Source organism: Panthera tigris, chromosome D4 (assembly GCF_018350195.1).
Source record: "Panthera tigris isolate Pti1 chromosome D4, P.tigris_Pti1_mat1.1, whole genome shotgun sequence".
NCBI lineage: Eukaryota > Metazoa > Chordata > Mammalia > Carnivora > Felidae > Panthera > Panthera tigris.
The window spans coordinates 18,726,546-18,745,999 of NC_056672.1; the positions used below are offsets into that span (position 1 = coordinate 18,726,546).

The 19,454-nt window shown below is 37.0% G+C and overlaps 1 protein-coding gene and 1 pseudogene across 8 annotated transcripts in view; one reads left to right on the forward strand and one right to left on the reverse strand.

Moving 5' to 3' along the window:
• Window positions 1-19,454, forward strand: part of VPS13A (vacuolar protein sorting 13 homolog A) — a 256,059-nt gene that overhangs the window by 83,313 nt on the left and 153,292 nt on the right. For all 8 annotated transcript variants that reach the window (XR_006210800.1, XM_042965112.1, XM_007077511.3 and 5 more), the window contains 3 exons: window positions 15,818-15,899; window positions 17,144-17,298; window positions 17,678-17,834. Coding sequence is in view for 7 of the 8 variants with exons in the window: in XM_042965112.1 (XP_042821046.1) it covers window positions 15,818-15,899; window positions 17,144-17,298; window positions 17,678-17,834 (394 nt within the window). In the remaining variant the exon portion in view is untranslated. The remainder of the gene's footprint in view (window positions 1-15,817; window positions 15,900-17,143; window positions 17,299-17,677; window positions 17,835-19,454) is intronic.
• LOC102956154 lies at window positions 1,637-1,817 on the reverse strand (annotated as a pseudogene).

A 19,454-nucleotide genomic window follows, 5' to 3' on the forward strand; every position in this document is an offset into this window, starting at 1 on the left:
TTTAATTTGAAGTGATTTCATAGGTCAGGTAAAGAAAAGTTTTTTAAGCAAAGAATCACCCCTTCATGGATGCTTGTTTGGCTTGTCTTAGAAAGTTTCAGTCATGAGTCTGAAAGGTCCTAACATCATCTCTTGAAGCTGGATGTTCCTTTCACTTCCTGTAATAGATTTCTTTTTCTTTGTAATTTTTATTTGTTTTGTTAAGGTGTAATTGACTAATGAGATTATACGATTTTTAATGTGTATAGTGTGGTGGTTTAACCTATGTGTATGTTGTGAAAGCATTTCACCTGTATAGTCAGTGAACACATCCATTACCTCACATACTTGTTTTTGGTGAGAACATTAAGTTCTACTCTCTTAGCAGCCTTCTGTTACTCCGTACAGGTTGTCGACAGTAGTCACCATGTTTTGCATTTGATCCTCAGCCTTATTCTTCTCAAAGCTGAAAGTTTGTACCCTTTTACTAGCTGTTCCCTATTTCCTCTACCCCTTAGCCTCTGGCAACCGCTTCTCTATTCTCTGTTGCCATGAGCCTGACATTTTTGTTGTTAATTCCACATATAAATGATACTTGGCAGTATCTTTCTCCTTCCAGCTTATTTCATTTAGCATACTGCCCTCAAGGTCTATTCATGCTGTCATAATGGCAGGATTCCCTTCCTTCTCTCTCAGAGTTGAATAATGTTAAATTATGCACACATCTTGTCTTTATCCATTCATCTGTTTGATGGACACTGGGTAGTTTCCCATATCTTGGCTGTTGTGAAAAATACCTCAGCGAACATGGAGTGCAGATATCTCTTGGGCATCCTGTTTTCATTTCTTTTGGAAAACTGAGAAAGTGAGATTGCTGGATCACATGGTAGTTTTTTTTTTTGTTTTTTTTTTTTAATTTTTTTTTCAACGTTTTTTATTTATTTTTGGGACAGAGAGAGACAGAGCATGAACGGGGGAGGGGCAGAGAGAGAGGGAGACACAGAATCGGAAACAGGCTCCAGGCTCCGAGCCATCAGCCCAGAGCCCGACGCGGGGCTCGAACTCACGGACCACGAGATCGTGACCTGGCTGAAGTCGGACGCTTAACCGACTGCGCCACCCAGGCGCCCCCACATGGTAGTTTTTTGAGGAACCTTCCCACTGTTTCCGTGGTGGCTGCACCAATTTACACTCCTACCAGGTGCATAGGAGTTCCTTTTTCTCCACGTCGTCTCCAATACTTCTTGCCCATTGTTCTTTTATTCTTTTTTCAGGTTTTAAAGCTGTATTTGCATATTTTACAAAATGTGCATTCCAATAGTTAAAATGATGTAAACAAAATATGGCACTCTGATTAAACTGCATTTTACAGCCTATAGGACACCCTGGACCAGCTTGGTTTTTACTTTAGATTTCACTTCTGTTCCACCCAGCTTCTTTCTTCACCAACATGGAAGTTCTTTGCATCTCCCTTTCTAGGTAGGAGAGGCAGGCGCCTTCATTGTCAGTAGTTCTCCATTCTTTGATGTGAAAAGGGGCAGGATGGTCATTTAAACTTGATCGAACCTCTTTACATCTTAAAAAGTTCAACAGCCACAAGAAGTAAAATAAGGCAATGCTGTAGAATGTACGGTCCATATTGGCGGCACATGCCTTATTACGATTCACCTGCTTGCTTCTCCTGTTTAGTTGTTTCTTTTGAAGGCAGTGGATTTCTCTCGTATGTTTGTCTTCTTCAGTTTCAGCTTATTGAACTTCTCAATTACAGCCATACTGGGTTTGTCAGACATAGTTGCAGAGAAAGTGGAGCATGGCCCTCAAGCGAAGTCTGGTCTGTGCAGTAGTGCGTCTTTTTGATGGTAGCCATTCTGACATGTCAGGTGATAACTCATCATGGTTTTGATTTGCACTTCCATTAGTGATGTTGAGCATCTTTTCATGTGTCTGCTGACCATCTGTATGTCTTCTTTGGAAAACTGTCCATTTCTTTCCTCTGCCCATTTTAAAATTGGATTGTTTGTTTTGCGGAGTTGAATGAGTTCTTTATATATTTTATATATTAATCCCGTATCAGGTATGTTATTTGCATATATTTTCTCCCATTCAGTTCATTGCCTTTTGTTTGTTGATCATTTCCTTTGCTGTGCAGAAGCTTTTTAATTTGAGCTAGTCCCACATGTTTATTTTCACTTTTGTTGCCTTTGCTTTGGTATCAGATCTAAAAAATCATTGCCAAGACTATCAAGGAGCTTACCTGCCTATGTTTTCTTTTAGAAGCTTATGGCTTCAGGTTTTTCATTCAAGTCTTCAATACATTTTGAGTTGATTTTGTGTTTAAGGTAGGAGTCCAGTTTTATTCTTTTGCCTGTGACTGTCCAGTTTTCCCAGCACCATTTGTTGAAAGAAACTGTCCTTTCCTTGTATATTCTTCACTCCTTTTCGAAAAATTGGTCATTAGGCAAAGGTTTATTCCTGGCCTCTCATGTCTGTTGCATTGGTCTATGGGTCTGTTTTTATGTTTGTGCCATACTGTTTGGATTACTATAGCTCTGTATAGATTTTGAAATTAGGAAGTATAATGCCTCCAGCTTTGTTCTTCTCAAGATTGCTTTGGCCATTTGGGGTTATACAAATGTTAGCATTATTCTTCTCTATTAGTGTGTAATATGCCTCTGGACTTTTGATGGAGATTGCATTGAATCTGAAGATTGCTTTGAGTAGTGTGAACTTTTTTTTAAGTTTATATATTGATTTATTTTGAGAGAAAGGAAGAGGAGTTGGTGGAGGGGCAGAGAGAGGGAGAGAGAAAGAGAATCCCAAATAGACTCTTTGCTGTGAGTGCAGAGCCCGATGCAGGGTTCAAACCCAAAACTGTGAGACCATGACTTGAGCTGAAACCAAGAGACAGATGTTTAACTGACTGAGCCACCCAGGCGCCCCAGAGTAGTATGAACTTAATATTACTGTTTGCAGTCCCTGAGCATGAAATCTTTCCATCTCTTTAGATCTTGAGTTTCTTTCATCAGTGTTCTGTAGTTTCCAGTGCACAGATGTTTTCACCTCTCTGTTTAAATTTTTTCCTAGGTGTTTTATTCTTTTTGATACTGTTATCAGTGGTAAATCTTGAAATCAGATAGTGTGGCATCTGAATTGCTTGTTTTCCCCAGATAGTTCCAACTGGTTCTTAACCTTTTCATGTAACTTTTAGAATCAGCTTTTCAATTTCCACAAGAAAATTCTGCTGGGATTTTGATAGTGGTTTTATTGTACTATCAATTTGGGAAGAATTGGCATTTTAACAAAATTGAATCTTTCTATTAGCATGATCTATCTTTTCATTTATTTAAGTCTTTAAGTATTTTCATTTTTTTCTGTAATTGGAACATACATTTGCTTCACATATTTTGTTATTTTTTGTTCGCCCAGAATTCATATGTTGAAACCTTAACCCTATTCCTTCAGAATGTGACTATATTTGTAGATAAGGCCTTCAAAGTGTTAATATGAGGCCATTAGGGTGGGTCCTCATCCATTCGGTCTGGCATATTTATACGAAGTGGAATTTGGGACACAGAAAAGGACATCATTGGTGCATGTGTACAGAGAAAACGCCAAGTGAGAACACAGCAAGAAGATGGACCTCTGGAGAGGGGCAGATGGCAGCGTAGGAGGACGCTGGGCTCATCTTGTCCTGCTGATTGCTCAGATTCCACCTACATCTGCCTGAATAACCCAGAAAACTGCCAGAAGACTAGCAAAACGGACTCTCTGGAGCCAGGCGTAGACAAGAGGCCGACAGAAGAGGGTAGGAAGGGCAGAGAGGCGGTGCGCGCTACACGGACTGGAGGGAGGGAACCAGGGTGGTGGAGGGCCAGTCCACCTGGCAAGGCAGAGCCCCCGAAGTCTGGCTTGGAAAAGCGGAGGGTTGGGGCTCCGTGAGTTCTGACAGCCCGTGGGACTTAACATCTGGAATGTTAAAAGTCAACAGCTCTGCCCTCAGAGAGCAGGGAGGGCTAGAGGACACTGGGAGGGAGAGGTGTTGAGCCCTGGAAGACAGAGCTCAGCTTGGCGGATAACAAAGGCGCCGGTTAAGCGCCATCTCCCTCTCCCATCCCCCAGCGGAAATTCCAAAGGGAACCAGTTCCCGTCACCACATTTGCTTGTACCGCTCAAACAACCAACGCTGTGCTTCTGTGGATCTATCCCTCCCAAGGGTCTGCTTCCCTCCCGGTGCTGCAGGACCCCTCCTGCAGGGGACCACCAGTGGCAAAGTGAGCAAAGCCTACCCCTCCTACCCCTGTGCACCTTGTGGATCCACCTCGGCTAATACCCCAGATCCCATCGAAGCAGTACCACAAGCCTGGCAGTGTGCCAGTAGCCCAGACAGGGGCCACACCATTCCACAGTGAGTCCTGCCCCTGGGAGAGGGGAAGATAAGGTATACACCAGTCTGACTGTGGCCCCAGCGGTGGGCTGGGGGCAGACATCAGGTCTGATTGCAGCCCCGCCCACCAACGCAAGTTACTCCAGACAGCACAGGGGAAGTGCCCTGCAGTTCCGTGCCACCCCAGGGGCTATCCAAAATGACGAAACGGAAGAATTCTCCTCAAAAGAAACTCCAAGAAGTAGCGACAGCTAACGAATTGATCAAAACCTATTTAAGCAATATAACGGAACAAGAATTTAGAATAATAGTCATAAAATTAATTGCTGGGCTTGAAAAAAGCATAGAGGACAGCAGAGAATCTATTGCTACAGAGATCAAGGGACTAAGAAATAGTCATAAGCTAAAAAATGGTGTAAATGAGGTGCAAAGTAAAATGGAGGCAGCCATAGCACGGATTGAAGAGGCAGAGGAGAGAATAGGTGAATTGGAAGGTAAAGTTATGGAAAAAGAGGAAGCTGAGAAGAAGATAAAAAATCCAGGAGTATGAGGGGAGAATTAGAGAACTAAATGATGCAATCAAACGGAACAGTATCCATATAATAGGAATTCCAGAAGAGGAAGAGAGAGAGAAAGGGGCTGGAGGTGTACTTGAACAAATCATAGCTGAGAACTGCCCTGATCTGGGGAAGGAAAAAGGCATTGAAATCCAAGAGGCACAGAGAACTCCCTTCAGACATAACTTGAATCGATCTTCTGCATGACATATCATAGTGAAACTGGCAAACTACAAGGATAAAGAGAAAATTCTGAAAGCAGCTAGGGATAAACAGGCTCTAACTTACAAAGGTAGACTCATAAGAGTAGTGACAGACCTATCTACTAAAACTTGGCAGGGCGGAAAGGAATGGCAGGAAATCTTCAATGTGATGAACAGAAAAAAAATGTGCAGCCAAGAATCCTTTATCCAGCAAGTCTGTCATTCAGAATAGAAGGAGAGATAAAGGTCTTCCCAAACAAAAACTGAAGGAATTCATCACCACTAAACCAGCCCTACAAGAGATCCTAAGGGGGACTCTGTGAGTGAAATGTTGAAAGGACCACAAAGTACCAGAGACATCACTACAAGCATGAAACCTACAGACATCACAATGACTCTAAACCTGTATCTTTGAATAATAACACTGAATGTAAATGGACTAAATTTACCAACAAAAAGACATGGGATATCAGAATGGATAAAAAAAAAAAAAAAGACCCATCTATTTGCTGTCTAGAGGAGACTCATTTTAGACCTGAGGACACCTTCAGATTGAAAGTGAGGGGATGGAGAACTATCTATCATGCTACTGGAAGTCAAAAGAAAGCTGGAGTAGCCATACTTCTATCAGACAAACTAGACTTTAAATTAAAGGCTGTAACAAGAGATGAAGAAGGGCATTATATAATAATTGTAGGGTCTATCCATTGGGAAGAGCTAATAATTATAAATGTCTGTGTGCCGAATACGGGAGCCCCCAAATATATGAAGCAATCAGAAACATAAGCAACCTTATTGATAAGAATGTGGTAATTGCAGGGGACTTTAACACCCCACTTACAACAACGGATAGATCATCTAGACACAGGATCAATAAAGAAACAAGGGCCCTGAATGATACATTGGATCAGATGGACTTGACAGATACATTTAGAACTCTGTATCCCAAAGCAACAGAATATATTTTCTTCTTGAGTGCACATGGAACATTCTCCAAGATAGATCACATACTGGGTCACAAAACAGCCCTTAACAAGTATAAAAGAATTGAGATCATACTACACACACTTTCAGACCACAATGCTATGAAACTTGAAATCAACCACAGGAAAAAGTCTGGAAAACCTCCAAAAGCATGGAGGTTTCAAGAACACCCTACTAAAGAATGAATAGGCTGACCAGGCAATTAGAGAAGAAATTTAAAAATATATGGAAAGAAATAAAAATGACAATACAAGAATCCAAACGCTTTGGGATACAGCAAACGCAGTTCTGAGAGGAAAATACATTGCAATCCGGGCCTAACTCAAGAAACAAGAAAAATCCCAAATACAGAATCTAACAGCACACCTAAAAGAAATAGAAGCAGAACAGCAAAGACACCCCAAACCCAGCAAAAGAAGAGAAATAATAAAGATCAGAGCAGAAATAAACAATATAGAATCTAAAAAAAACTGTAGAGCAGATCAATGAAACCAAGAGTTGGTTTTTTGAAAAAATAAAATTTATAAACCTCTAGCTAGCATTCTCAAAAAGAAAAGGGAGATGACCCAAATAGATAAAATCATGAATGAAAATGGAATTATTATAACCAATTCCTCAGAAATACAAGCAGTTATCAGGAAATACTATGAAAAATTATATGCCAACAAACTGGACAACCTGGAAGAAATGGACAAATTCCTAAGTACCCACACACTTCCAAAACTCAAACAGGAAGAAATAGAAAACTTGAACAGACCCATAACCAACGAAGAAATTGAATCAGTTATCAAAAATCTCCCAACATATAAGAGTCCAGGACCAGATGGCTTCCCTGGGGAATTCTACCAGACATTTAAAGCAGATATAATACCTATCCTTCTCAAGCTGTTCCAAAAAATAGAAAGGGAAGGGAAGCTTCCAGACTCATTCTATGAAGCCAGTATTACTTTGATTCCTAAACCAGACAGAGACCCAGCAAAAAAAAGAGAACTACAGGTCAATATCCCTGATGAATATGGATGCAGAAATTCTCAGTAAGATACTAGCAAATCGAATTCAAGAGCATATAAAAAGAATTATTCACCATGATCAAGTGGGATTCATTCCTGGGCTGCAGGGCTGGTTCAACATTTGCAGATCAATCAGTGTGATCCATCACATTAATAAAAGAAAAGAACCATATGATCCTATCAATTGATGCAGAAAAAGCATTTGACAAAATACAGCATCCTTTCTTAATAAAAACCCTTGAGAAAGTCCGAATAGAAGGAACATACTTAAACATCATAAAAGCCATTTATGAAAAGCTCACAGCTAATATCATCCTCAATGGGGAAAAACTGACAGCTTTCCCCCTGAGATCAGGAACACGACAGGGATGTCCACTCTCACCGCTGTTGTTTAACATAGTGTTGGAAGTTCTAGCATCAGCAATCAGACAACAAAAGGAAATCAAAGGCATCAAAATTGGCAAAGATGAAGTCAAGCTTTCCCTTTTCGCAGATGACATGATATTATACATGAAAAACCCGATAGACTCCACCAAAAGTCTGCTAGAACTGATACATGAATTCAGCAAAGTTGCAGGATACAAAATTAATGTACAGAAATCAGTTGCATTCTTATACACTAATAGTGAAGCAACAGAAAGACAAAGAAACTGATCCCATTCACAACTGTACCAAGAATCCTAAAATACCTAGGAATAAACCTAACCAAAGATGTAGAGGATCTGTATGCTGAAAACTACAGAAAGCTTATGAAGGAAATTGAAGAAGATATAAAGAAATGGAAAAACATTCTGTGCTCATGGATTGGAAGAATAAATATTGTCAAAATACTACCAAAATGATCTACACATTCAACGTAATCCCAGTCAAAATTGCACCAGCATTTTTCTCGAAGCTAGAACAAGCAATCCTAAAATTTGTGTGGAACCACAAAAGACCCCGAATAGCCAAAGTAATATTGAAGAAGGAAGACCAAAGTGGGAGGCATCACAATCCCAGGCTTTAGCCTCTACTACAAAGCTGTAATCATCAAGACAGCATGGTATTGCCACAAAAACAGACACGTAAGACCAATGGAATAGAATAGAGACCCTGGAATTGGACCCACAAAAGTATGGCCAACTCATCTTTGACAAAGCAGGAAAGAATATCCAATGGATAAAAGACAGTCTCTTTAACAAATGGTGCTGGGAGAACTGGACAGCAACATGCAGAAGGTTGAAACTAGATGACTTTCTTAAACCATTCACAAAAATAAACTCAAAATGGATAAAGGACCTGAATATGAGAAAGGAAGCCATCAAAACCCTAGAGGAGAAAACAAGAAAAGACCTCTCTGACCTCAGCTGCAGCAATTTCTTACTTGACACATCCCCAAAGGCAAGGGAATTAAAAGCAAAAATGAACTATTGGGACCTTATGAAGATAAAAAGCTTCTGCACAGCAAAGGAAACAGCAAAACTAAAAGGCAACCAATGGAATGGGAAAAGATATTTGCAAAAGACATATCAGACAAAGGGCTAGTATCCAAAATCTATAAAGAACTCACCAAACTCCACACCTGAAAAACAAATAATCCCATGAAGAAATGGGCAGAAAACATGAATAGGCTTCTCTAAAGAAGACATCCAGATGGCCAACAGGCACTTGAAAAGATGCTCAACGTCACTCCTCATCAGGGAAATACAAATCAAAACCACACTGAGATACCACCTCACGCCAGTCAGAGTGGCTAAAGTGAACAAATCAGGAGACTATGGATGCTGGCGAGGATGTGGAGAAACGGGAACCCTCTCGCACTGTTGGTGGGAATGCAAACTGGTGCAGCCACTCTGAAAAACACTGTGGAGGTTCCTCAAAAAGTTAAAAATAGATCTACCCTATGACCCAACAATAGCACTGCTAGTAATTTACCCAAGGGATACAGGAGTGCTGATGCATAGGGGCACTTGTACCGCAATGTTTATAGCAGCACTTTCAACAATAGCCAAATTATGGAAAGAGCCTAAATGTCCATCAACTGATGAATGGATAAAGTAATTGTGGTTTATATACACAATGAGATACTACTTGGCAATGAGAAAGAATGAAATATGGCCTTTTGTAGCAATGTGGTTGGAACTGGAGAGTGTTATGCTAGGTGAAATAAGTCATACAGAGAAAGATAGATACCATATGTCTTCACTCTTACGTGGATTCTGAGAAAGTGAACAGAAGACCATGGGGGAAGGGAAGGGGAAAAAAAGGGAGGGAGTGAGGCAGACCATAAGAGACTTAAAAACTGAGAATAAACTGAGGGTTGATGGGGGGAGGGGGGAGGGGAAAGTGGGTGATGGGCATTGAGGAGGGTACCTGTTGGGATGAGCACTGGGTGTTGTATGGAAACCAATTTGACAATAAATATCCAAAAAAAAAAAAAAAAAGAAAGAAAATACATTGGTAAGCAAACAAAAGAAGATGATGGATGTCTGCAAGCCTAGGAGAGAGGCCTCAGATAAAGCAAATTATGCCAACACCTTGATCTTGGACCTGTTAGCTTCCAGAACTGGGATAGAATAAATTTCTGTTAGAACTATCCATGAAGTCCATGGAATTATGTTATGGCAGCCCTAGCAACCAAACACAGCTTTTGGTACCAGGAAGGGAGGTGTTGTGGTAACAAATATGTGGTAGCAGCTTTAGAACTGGATAATGAGTAGAGAGGGAAAAGACTTTTGTGGCAAGGTGATCTTGTTATAAAGTCGCAAAGAACATGGCTGAATTGTTTTCTAATGTGGAACTTATAAGTGATGAACTTGGATATTTAATGGAGATTTCTAAGCAGACTGTTCAAGACATGGTCTTGTTTTTTCCTAATTGCCTATAGTAAAATGCAAGAAAAGAAATACATTTTTAAGAAGGATTTCTTAAGCAAAACGGAAACCAAAGTTAAAGATTTGGAAAATGCTCAGCCTATCCTTATTGCAAAATATGGAAAAGCGTGTTAGAGAAAACCCAGGGTGTTGTGCACAAAACACTTGAGAGAAGGATTAAGGTTGTGACTCTTGGGTCTAATCCACCATCTCAGCAGAATCCAGGAATGGAAATGGGGCTATACCAGCTGAAGTGTTGCCAGCTTGAACTAAAAAGGGCAGAGTCAGGACAAAATGAAGAAAACTCCTTGCAGTTACGGGATACTAAGGGGCAGGAGAGTAGAGCCAGCTACCTGGGAGTGTGCTTTATTCTTCAAGAAAAGGGGAAAGAATAACCCCGAAGGCTCTTCTGAGATCAATAGAGGTGCCACTACCAATCAATCTCAGAAGGCTATTCTGAGATCAATAGAGGTGCATGTGTTTTGGAGGCTGAACCTCCTCCTGGATTTCTGAGAGCGGTGCCACTTCCTCAGTTTCAGTGGGTCCGGAACCACGGACCCACTACTACCCAGAACCTAGGTGGCAGGAGTATAGGTAGTCTTAGTTTATTAAATATGGTAATTACTGTAGGTTTTTCCTACATGTTATTTCCCAGGTTGAGGAGGTACTCTTTTATTCCCAGTTAACTGTTTTTTTATGTGTCATGAGTATTTGTAGCATTTTATATAACGCTTTTGCTGCATCTATTGTAATCATACAGTTTTTTCTTCTTTATTCTGTTAATATGATGAATTACATTGATTGTTGAATGTTAAACTAGCCTTGCATTCCTTTTTTTTTTTAAACTTTATTTTTTTTGAGACACAGAGACATAGTGTGAGCAGGGGAGGGGCAGAGAGAGAAGGAGACACAGAATCCGAAGCAGGCTCCAGGCTCTGAGCTGTTAGCACAGAGCCTGATGCAGGGCTCGAACCCATGAACCATGAGACCATGACCTGAGCCGAAGTCAGATGCTCAACCGACTGAGCTACCCAGATGCCCCTAGCCTTGTATTCCTAACACAAACCTTGTTTGTTCATGACATATTATCCTTTTATATTGTTGGATTTATTGGCTAATTTTTTTGTTGAGGATTTTTGTATTTATGTTCACACAGGATACTGGTTTATACTTTTTTCTTGTTACGTGTTTACTCATGATATCAGGGAAAGGCTAGCCTCATAAAATGAATTGGAAAATGTTTCCCCCTTCTCTGTTTGATGAGATTATTTGTAAAGAGTTGATACTATTTCTATCTTACAGAAGTTGGAATTTACCAGTGAAGCCATCTGTGCCTGGAATATATTGAAAGATTTTCAGACTGTATTTAATTTTTACAGGACTGTTTACAGTATCAGTTTGTTCTTGCATGAGCTTTATAAGATTAAGTATGTTAAGGAATTTGTTCCTTTTATCCAAGGTGTTGAATATGTAGAAATACAGTTGTTCCTAACATTTCTGTATCCTTCAGATGACTTAGGATCCATAATGATATCTCATATTCATTTATTATCTTGCACTTTCAGGTCTAGAATTTATGTTTGAGTTCTTTTTATAATCTGTCTCTTCATTGGTGTTTTCTATTTGTTGTGACATCATTATTCTGGTTTCCTTTAGCTCTTTCTCCATGGTTCTTATCAGCTTTCTGAGCATATTTGAGACATTAAGAAAATTTTTTTCTTTTATAGTAAGCCCAGTGCCTTGCTTCCTCCTGAACTGTGTCTGCTAATTTCATCTGTGCATGGGCCAGGCTTCCTTGATTCCTTGCATAGATTAAAGGGTCCTGCTATTGTAATCAGACAAAGGAAGTATAAGAAATTAAAACTACAGACATGTATATTCATTAACATAGATGCAAAAATCCTTAACAAATATTACAGTGAAATAGTATGATATGTAAGAAGGATAATACACTATAACCAAATGCATTTACCTTATGAATGCAAAAATGGTTTACCAGTCAATTCTGTTAATTATATTCATGGAATAAAGGAGAAAAAGTCTATGATCTCAGTAGAAGAGAAAAAATTTCTCACAAAATCAATAGTTATTGATGATAAAAACTCTTAAGTGGGGAATAAAAGAGGGTCTCTTCAACCTGGTGTAAGGGACATCTAGGAAAAACCTAAAGGTATTATCATACTTAATTTGAAAAACACTGAAGGCTTTCCCTGTAAGGTACAGAATAGTTCAAGAAATGCCTTTTTTCATCACTTCTATTCGGGTTCATAGTGTGAATGCTCTAGCTTCTGCAACAAAACAAGAAAAATAAAGACAAGATTGGAAAGAAAAAGTAAAACTAGCTTTATTTGCAGATGAAGTGATGAGTCATGCAGAAAGTCCTAAGGAATGTAGAAAACTACCATTAGTAATAGTAAGCAAGGTTAATAAGTTTGCAAGATACATTATCAATGTAAATAGTCATTTCTAAAAATGAAATGAAAATTATTCCATTCATAACATTAAAAAGGCTAAATTCTTAAAAAAACTTTTAAGTTTATTTTGAGAGTTTATTTGAGTTATTTATTAATTATACATCAAATGTCGGACACCAGGGGTGCCTGGGTGGCTCGGTCACTTAAGCATTTAACTCTTGATTTGTGCTCAGGTCATGATCTCATGGTTGAGATTGAGCCCCACATGGGGCTCCATGCTAACAGTGTAGAGCCTGCTTGGGATTTACTCTCTCCCCCTCTCTCTCTTTGCTCCTTCCCTGCTTGCGTGTGCTCTTTTTCATAATAAATAAATAAACTTTGGGGAAAAAAAAGAGTTGGACACTGAACCGACTGAGCCACCTAGGTGCCCCACAGAAAAATTTAACAAAAGAAGTACAAGACCTGTAAACCTAAAACTGCAAAACATTTCTGAAAAAAAAAAAAAATTAAAGCCTAAACAGTAGAATGATAGGCATAGTCAAGGATTGGAGGCCTGACCTTGTTAAGATGGCAGTTTTCTCCAAACTTAGAGATTTCTCATATCCTCAATCAGAATACCAGATATCTCTTCCAGAAATTAACAAGCTAATTATAAAGTATATGTGGAATGTAAAGGGCACATATTAGCCAAAACAATTTTATTTACTATTATTTTTAATTTTAACTCCAGCATAGTTAACATACAGCATTATATTTGTTCTGGTGTAAAATTCAGTGATTCAACACTAGTGCTCATCAAGATATGTGTACTCTTAACCTCCTTCACCTATTTCCCCCATCCCCATTCCCCCCGCTTTAACCATCTGTTTGTTCTCTGTAGGTAAGAGTCTGCTGTTTGGTTTGTCTTGTTTTTCCTTTGTACATTTGTTTCTTAAATTCCACATGTGAGTGAAATCATTTGGTATCTGTCTTTTTCTGGCTTATTTCACTTAGCACTATACTCTCTAGATCTAGTCATGTTGCTACAAATGGCAAGATTTCATTCTTTTTTTATGGTTAAATAATATTGCACTGCATATATATACCACAGGGCTGCTTCCATAATTTTAGCCAAAACAATTTTTGGATCAGAATAATGTTGAGGTTTTTTAATGGTTGATTTCAAGGATTATTTTATAGCTACTTTATTAAACAAAGTGCCATTTTCATATGAGAACAGACATACAGATCAATGAAGGAGAATAATGTTTGGACATAAATCCACAATATAATCCACAGTTAATATATGTTTGATTTCATACAAAGATGCCAACCTAATAAATAAGTAGGGGGAAATATGGTAGACATTTCAATAAATGGCTTGGAAATAACTAGATTTCCAAGTGGGAAAGAAAATAATGTATATGGGATTTAATGTGAAATGGAACATTGACATAAATGTAAATGCCCAAAGGTATAGAGTTTGTTTAACATATAAGAGAAAGTCTTTTAAGTGTTTGTGGTAGGTGAAGATATCTTGGGATACAAAGTGCAAATAAGAAAAATAAATTGATGAAAATTAAAATGTTCTACTTTTTGAAAGACAGCTGTTAAAAATGAAAAAGGTAAGCCATGGAATTGAGAAAAATATTTGTAACACATATAATGTACAGAATACTTCATCTAAAATATATAGGGAGACGAACAGCCCATAAAAAATGAGAAGAAACGTGAAAAATTAAACGTGGTTAATTTTATTACTCATCAGGAAAATGCAAAACAAAGCCATTTGATCACTAATATAGATGTAAAAAATTTCAGAACATTCAGAATTGAAATTAGGACTGCATAGTTGTTGCTTTTGGGGGTAGTGATTCATGCCTAATTATTGTGAGGAGCATGATGGAAGTTTCTGCATGATTGTAATGTTTTATTCCTGGATGGGAATTTTGGGTGCATGGATGTGTTTTCTTTATGAAACCTTAACCTTATATAGTACTTAATTATGTACTCCTAGGGAGTAGGATATGTTTCAATAAAAATGTTTTCCCCAAATGAATAGGATTCAGAGAAGAACAAACCAGTTCATGAACCTGTGATATGATATATAACTATAACTCGTTTTTGAAATTCTAATTAAAACTATGGTGAAATTTCCAGGAAGATTGCCAAAATTTTATTTTTTTAAATTTTTTTTTTAATGTTTATTTATTTTTGAGACAGAGAGAGACAGAGCATGAATGGGGGAGGGTCAGAGAGAGAGGGAGACATAGAATCAGAAGCAGGCTCCAGGCTCTGAGCTGTCGACCCAGAGCCGACGCGGGGCTCAAACTCGCGGACCATGAGATCATGACCTGAGCCGAAGTCGGACACTTAACCTACCGAGCCACCCAGGCGCCCCGATTGCCAAAATTTTAAATGTTTGAAAACACTAAGAATTTGTGAGGCCACGGAGCCATACCAGATCTAACCTGCTGATGTTAGTTTCATGTGTCACAACTACTTGTGAAAACAGATTGGTAACACTTAGTAAAGTGAATATATGCAGTTCTACTCTTTGATATATACACCGTGGAAAATCTTACACATGAGTATCTGGAGGCATGTTCAAGGAGGCTCATGGTGGCACTGTGAGTAAAAGCAAAATATCTATAAACAGTACACATATATATCAACAGTGTAGTGGACAATTAAGTAGTCATTTATCAGTGTAATATAGTATAGCAGTGAGAATGAATGAACTACCAATATGGATAAAATTTAAAGATTGTTTTATTGAAGAATGTCACAAGAACATATGTGATATTATTTCCTTTTCGTACAGTTTAGAAAGAAGTTGACAAACAGTGTTATATTTAGAGAATCTTTCATAGAAGGTTGAAAACAAGTAACTAAAAGTGAAATCATGATCAGTTGTAGGGAACATAATCAAGGAGGATCACAAAAGATATTTCTGTAGTACCGCTTAATTTTTTGGCCTGGGTAGAAGATTCAGGGATGTCTTTTATTGTTATTTTATTAAACTGTATTATATGTTTTTGTGTGCTGTATTTTCATAGCAGTAAAAAAGCCAATTTAATGATCTTTCAAAAATTTAAAACTGCAAGTTTCTCAACTCTGTAGGTTTAAGATATGAAGAACGGTTTTTTTCCCATGGATGTTCTGAGATGTATTTATTTAGTGATAGGTTGAATTAACATTGTATCTAAGATCTTTTTCTACTCAAAGCCTGTCAACAAGAAAATTAATGTAATAGTTCGACCCTTTATATTTAGCCTTGAAATTGTAAAACCACATCTTTAAACCAAATTTTATTATTTACTTTTCTAATTCAGGCTAGGTTTTTTTCTTAATTAATTCGAAGGGAGATTTATTTATTTATTTAGGTAAAAATTGTCTTAGGACTTTGAATAAAAATCTTTGTGCTAATTAACAGTGAATTACTTTTCTTCCAGATTCAAAGGTCGACTTCTTTGGGAACATCACAGATTTCACAGAAAGTGCTTCCTCTCCTGGAACTTCCATGTGTCGAAGATGGTAAAATACAACTGCTTTAGGAAGTTTTTCTTATTAAAATGTGTTAGGAATATAATTTTCATTTGAGACCATATTAAAAATTTCAAACAATAGCAGATATTTATGCATTTTTTGGAAATTTCACTAAAATTCCTTTAAACACTAGAACTTGGGTGTTCCTTAAAGGTGCTTTTGCCGTGGGGTTTTTTGGTATGTAAAATTTAAACTTGTAATCTCAAAGTCTACTAGTAAGTTAATCTTTTTATCTTCCTTTGAGCTAGGAGCCCTAGTGAAGCTGTTGATATCTAATTTATGATATTACTTAATTATTTAGAGAGTTTTGTTATAGTAAAATTTTAGTTTTATATTTTCCTTTTTTGTTACTAAACAAAAAAATCAAGACTTAATACCTACTACATTCACATATGAAAACTGGTAAATATTTTGATAACAGATATCTGCTTTTTCTTGGCCACATTGGAAAGAAAAGCAAATGTATTTCTCGGTTTTTAAGGCTTTAAAAGTTGCTAAATGGTAAGTAACTGAAGTTGCCGTTTTAATCCTTGGTTTTCTAAAAGAATGTTTTTCTTTGTGGTAAATGGGGCAGGGAGGAGCTATTTTTGAGATATTCTGCCCTAAATTCAGTCTTGGGTTGTTCGGGACATACTTCAGGTGGTTTTAGTTGTCTTTAAATCTTCTTTTAATAGTTTTACTAGTTTTGGAGTTGTTTTTAATGGCAAATTCTAGAAATTTTTTATCCGATATATGTGTCCACACACACACACACACACACACACACACACACACACACACACATGAATTCAATAGTGATTGATTTCAGTTTCTTCATACAAATCTCAGGGCCTGCTGTGTGCTTTTAATATTGTAGATTTTATAACTAAGTCCTGTTTCGTTAACCAGATATAGTGAGCATCTTAGTGTGTTTGTTTGAAAATTCATTATGTGTGTAATCATTGGCATTTGCTATAAAATTTTCTTTTGAAATTTTTACATAGACTAATAACTTTAAAAGGTGATGTTCATTAAGCTAAAGATGAATTTTATATTTTCTGTACTTTTTTTGGTCAAAAATGGTATTCTTTCAGACAAAATCTCTATGTTCTTTACATTCAGTTTTTGAAATGTTTAGACCCTGGAACATTTAGACCCTTAATATATTAGCATTCATATTTATTTCAAAAAATTATAAAAATGTTGCTAAATCAATCATTTTGATTATTGACTTAGTGTTCTGTAATGTTTAGATTCAGAGGAAGAATTTTTTGATGCACTGTGTAGTCCCTTGGAAGAGCCTCCTCAGTCTCCCACTGGAGTTAAAAGTGGTCAACAGAAAAAGTTTCAAAAGCCAGATTATACAAAAAATATGATTCAGTATAAAATAAGATTTGAAGTGCCAGAGGTATGTACATGGTAAAATTAACATGGCTTATTTAAGTTCGTCATTTCTGCTATTCACATATTACTAATATGCATTCTGTTTTCATCCTACGTAAGCTGAATCCAGATGTTGCTATGTGACTTTTCCTTCACTTTTTTTGAAGATAATTTTCCTAATCAAAAGTTAGGGGTTTAGGTTAGATATTATGGTTATCAGTGTACATTTATTAAAGATAATTATTTATATAGCATAAGTATGTTTGTATATGTGTATGTAAAATCTCCCCTGAATTTTAACTATATATCATGTATATACCTTACATATTCATATATAATCACCATCGACATAAACAGTTTTTTGTTTTAGGTGGTGGTAGTTCCCTTTTTTCTTTCTTCTCCAGGTTTTGATTCAGTTTTATCACCTTGTTGGAGATTGTGAACTACCCGTGGTAGAAATTGATGTTTTAGGACTGGGCACAGATGTTGAGCTTAGAACATTTGATTTGAAAGCAAATGCCTTTTTGAAAGAGTTCTGCTTAAAATGCCCAGAATACTTTGGTAAGTGTCTCATTTTTTTAAAATAAATAAATTAACTTTATTGTTTGACTCCCTACTGGAGAGTTTTAAATTCTCTAGGCTTTAAATCAGTATGTTTGTTAAAATATTCTCCAAGAAATTCTATGTTATGAGTTGGTCTTCAGTTTTTATCTTGTACTTGGGAATCTAGAGAGGTAGATCAAAGAGAAAATGAAGATAATTTTTTTTCATTAAGGAAAATAAAATAGTCCTGGTTTAATTTTAAATCTACCTAATCTACCTACTACAATGCTGAATTAATTTCTTGTTGGTAATGTAACAGTTTACCACAGACTTAGTGTCTTACAACAACAGAATTTTATTATCTTAAAATTCTATTAATCAGAAGTCTGACATAAGTCTCAACAGGTAAAAATCAGGGTGCCAATAGGAGTTCCTTTTTGGAGGCTCTAGGGGAGGATACATTTCCTTGCTCATTTGGTTGTTGGCAAAATTTGTTTCTATGTGGTTTAAATATGTTTCCTTCTGCCTATTAGGTGAGGGCTAGCCTCAACCTCCTGTGGGCCTCTCTAGTACACGCACATAGTTCCCTATATCTCAGAACCAGAACAGGGTGGTAGATCGTTCTCATGTTGTGTTTATAGCTTCAGTCCAGGATAATGTTCTCTTTACCTTAATCACCTTTGCAGAGTCTTTATTGCTGTATAAGGTAATGTATTCTCAGGTTTTAGGGAAACATAGCATGGACATCCTTGGGCAGCAGGACATAGCATTATTTTGTCTAACATAAACATTTTATTTCCAGAATCATAATGGATAAATTATATAATACATTGGATATTTCCATTTATTGTCTTAGGCATTTAAGAGAGGGTGTTACATATATTTCTTCCTTTACATTTTTAGGTTTATTTTTGTAAGATAATTCTCAATGGTTGATGGAATGATTAAGGAAAATGATTTATTTCCATTGTGAGTGCCTTTTATTTCTTTTTCTTGTGTAATTGCTCTGGCTAGGACTTCTAGTACCATATTGAATAAAGGTGATTAGAGTGGACATCCTTGTCTTGTTCCTGATTTTAGAGTAAAAGCTTTCAGCTTTCCATCATTAAATATATTAGCTGTGGGCTTATTATATGTGGTCCTTATTATGTTGAGGTATGTTCTCTCTATACTCACTTTGTTGAAAGTTTTTATATAAATTTTGTCAAATGCTTTTATTCATTCATTGAGATCATATGATTTTTCTCCTTCATTTTGTTAATGTGGTATATCACATTGACGGATTTCTGGATTTTGAACCATCCTTGGAATAAATCCTACTTGATTATTGTGTAAGATCCTTTTAATGTATTGTTGAATTTGTTTTGCTTATACTTTGTTGAGGATCTTTGCATCTATGTTGATCTAAAATATTGGCCTGTAATAATATTTTCTTGTGGTAAATTTGTCTGGATTTGTTGCCAGGGCAATGCTGGACTTGTAAAAGGAGTTTGGAAGTGTTTCCTCCTATTTCTTTTGACGTGTTTCTTCAGAAAGATTAGTATTAATACTTTGTTTAATGTTTGGTAATATTCATGTGTTAAGCTGTCTGGTTTGTTTGGAGGTTTTTTTTGTTTTTTAATGTTTGTTTATTTATTT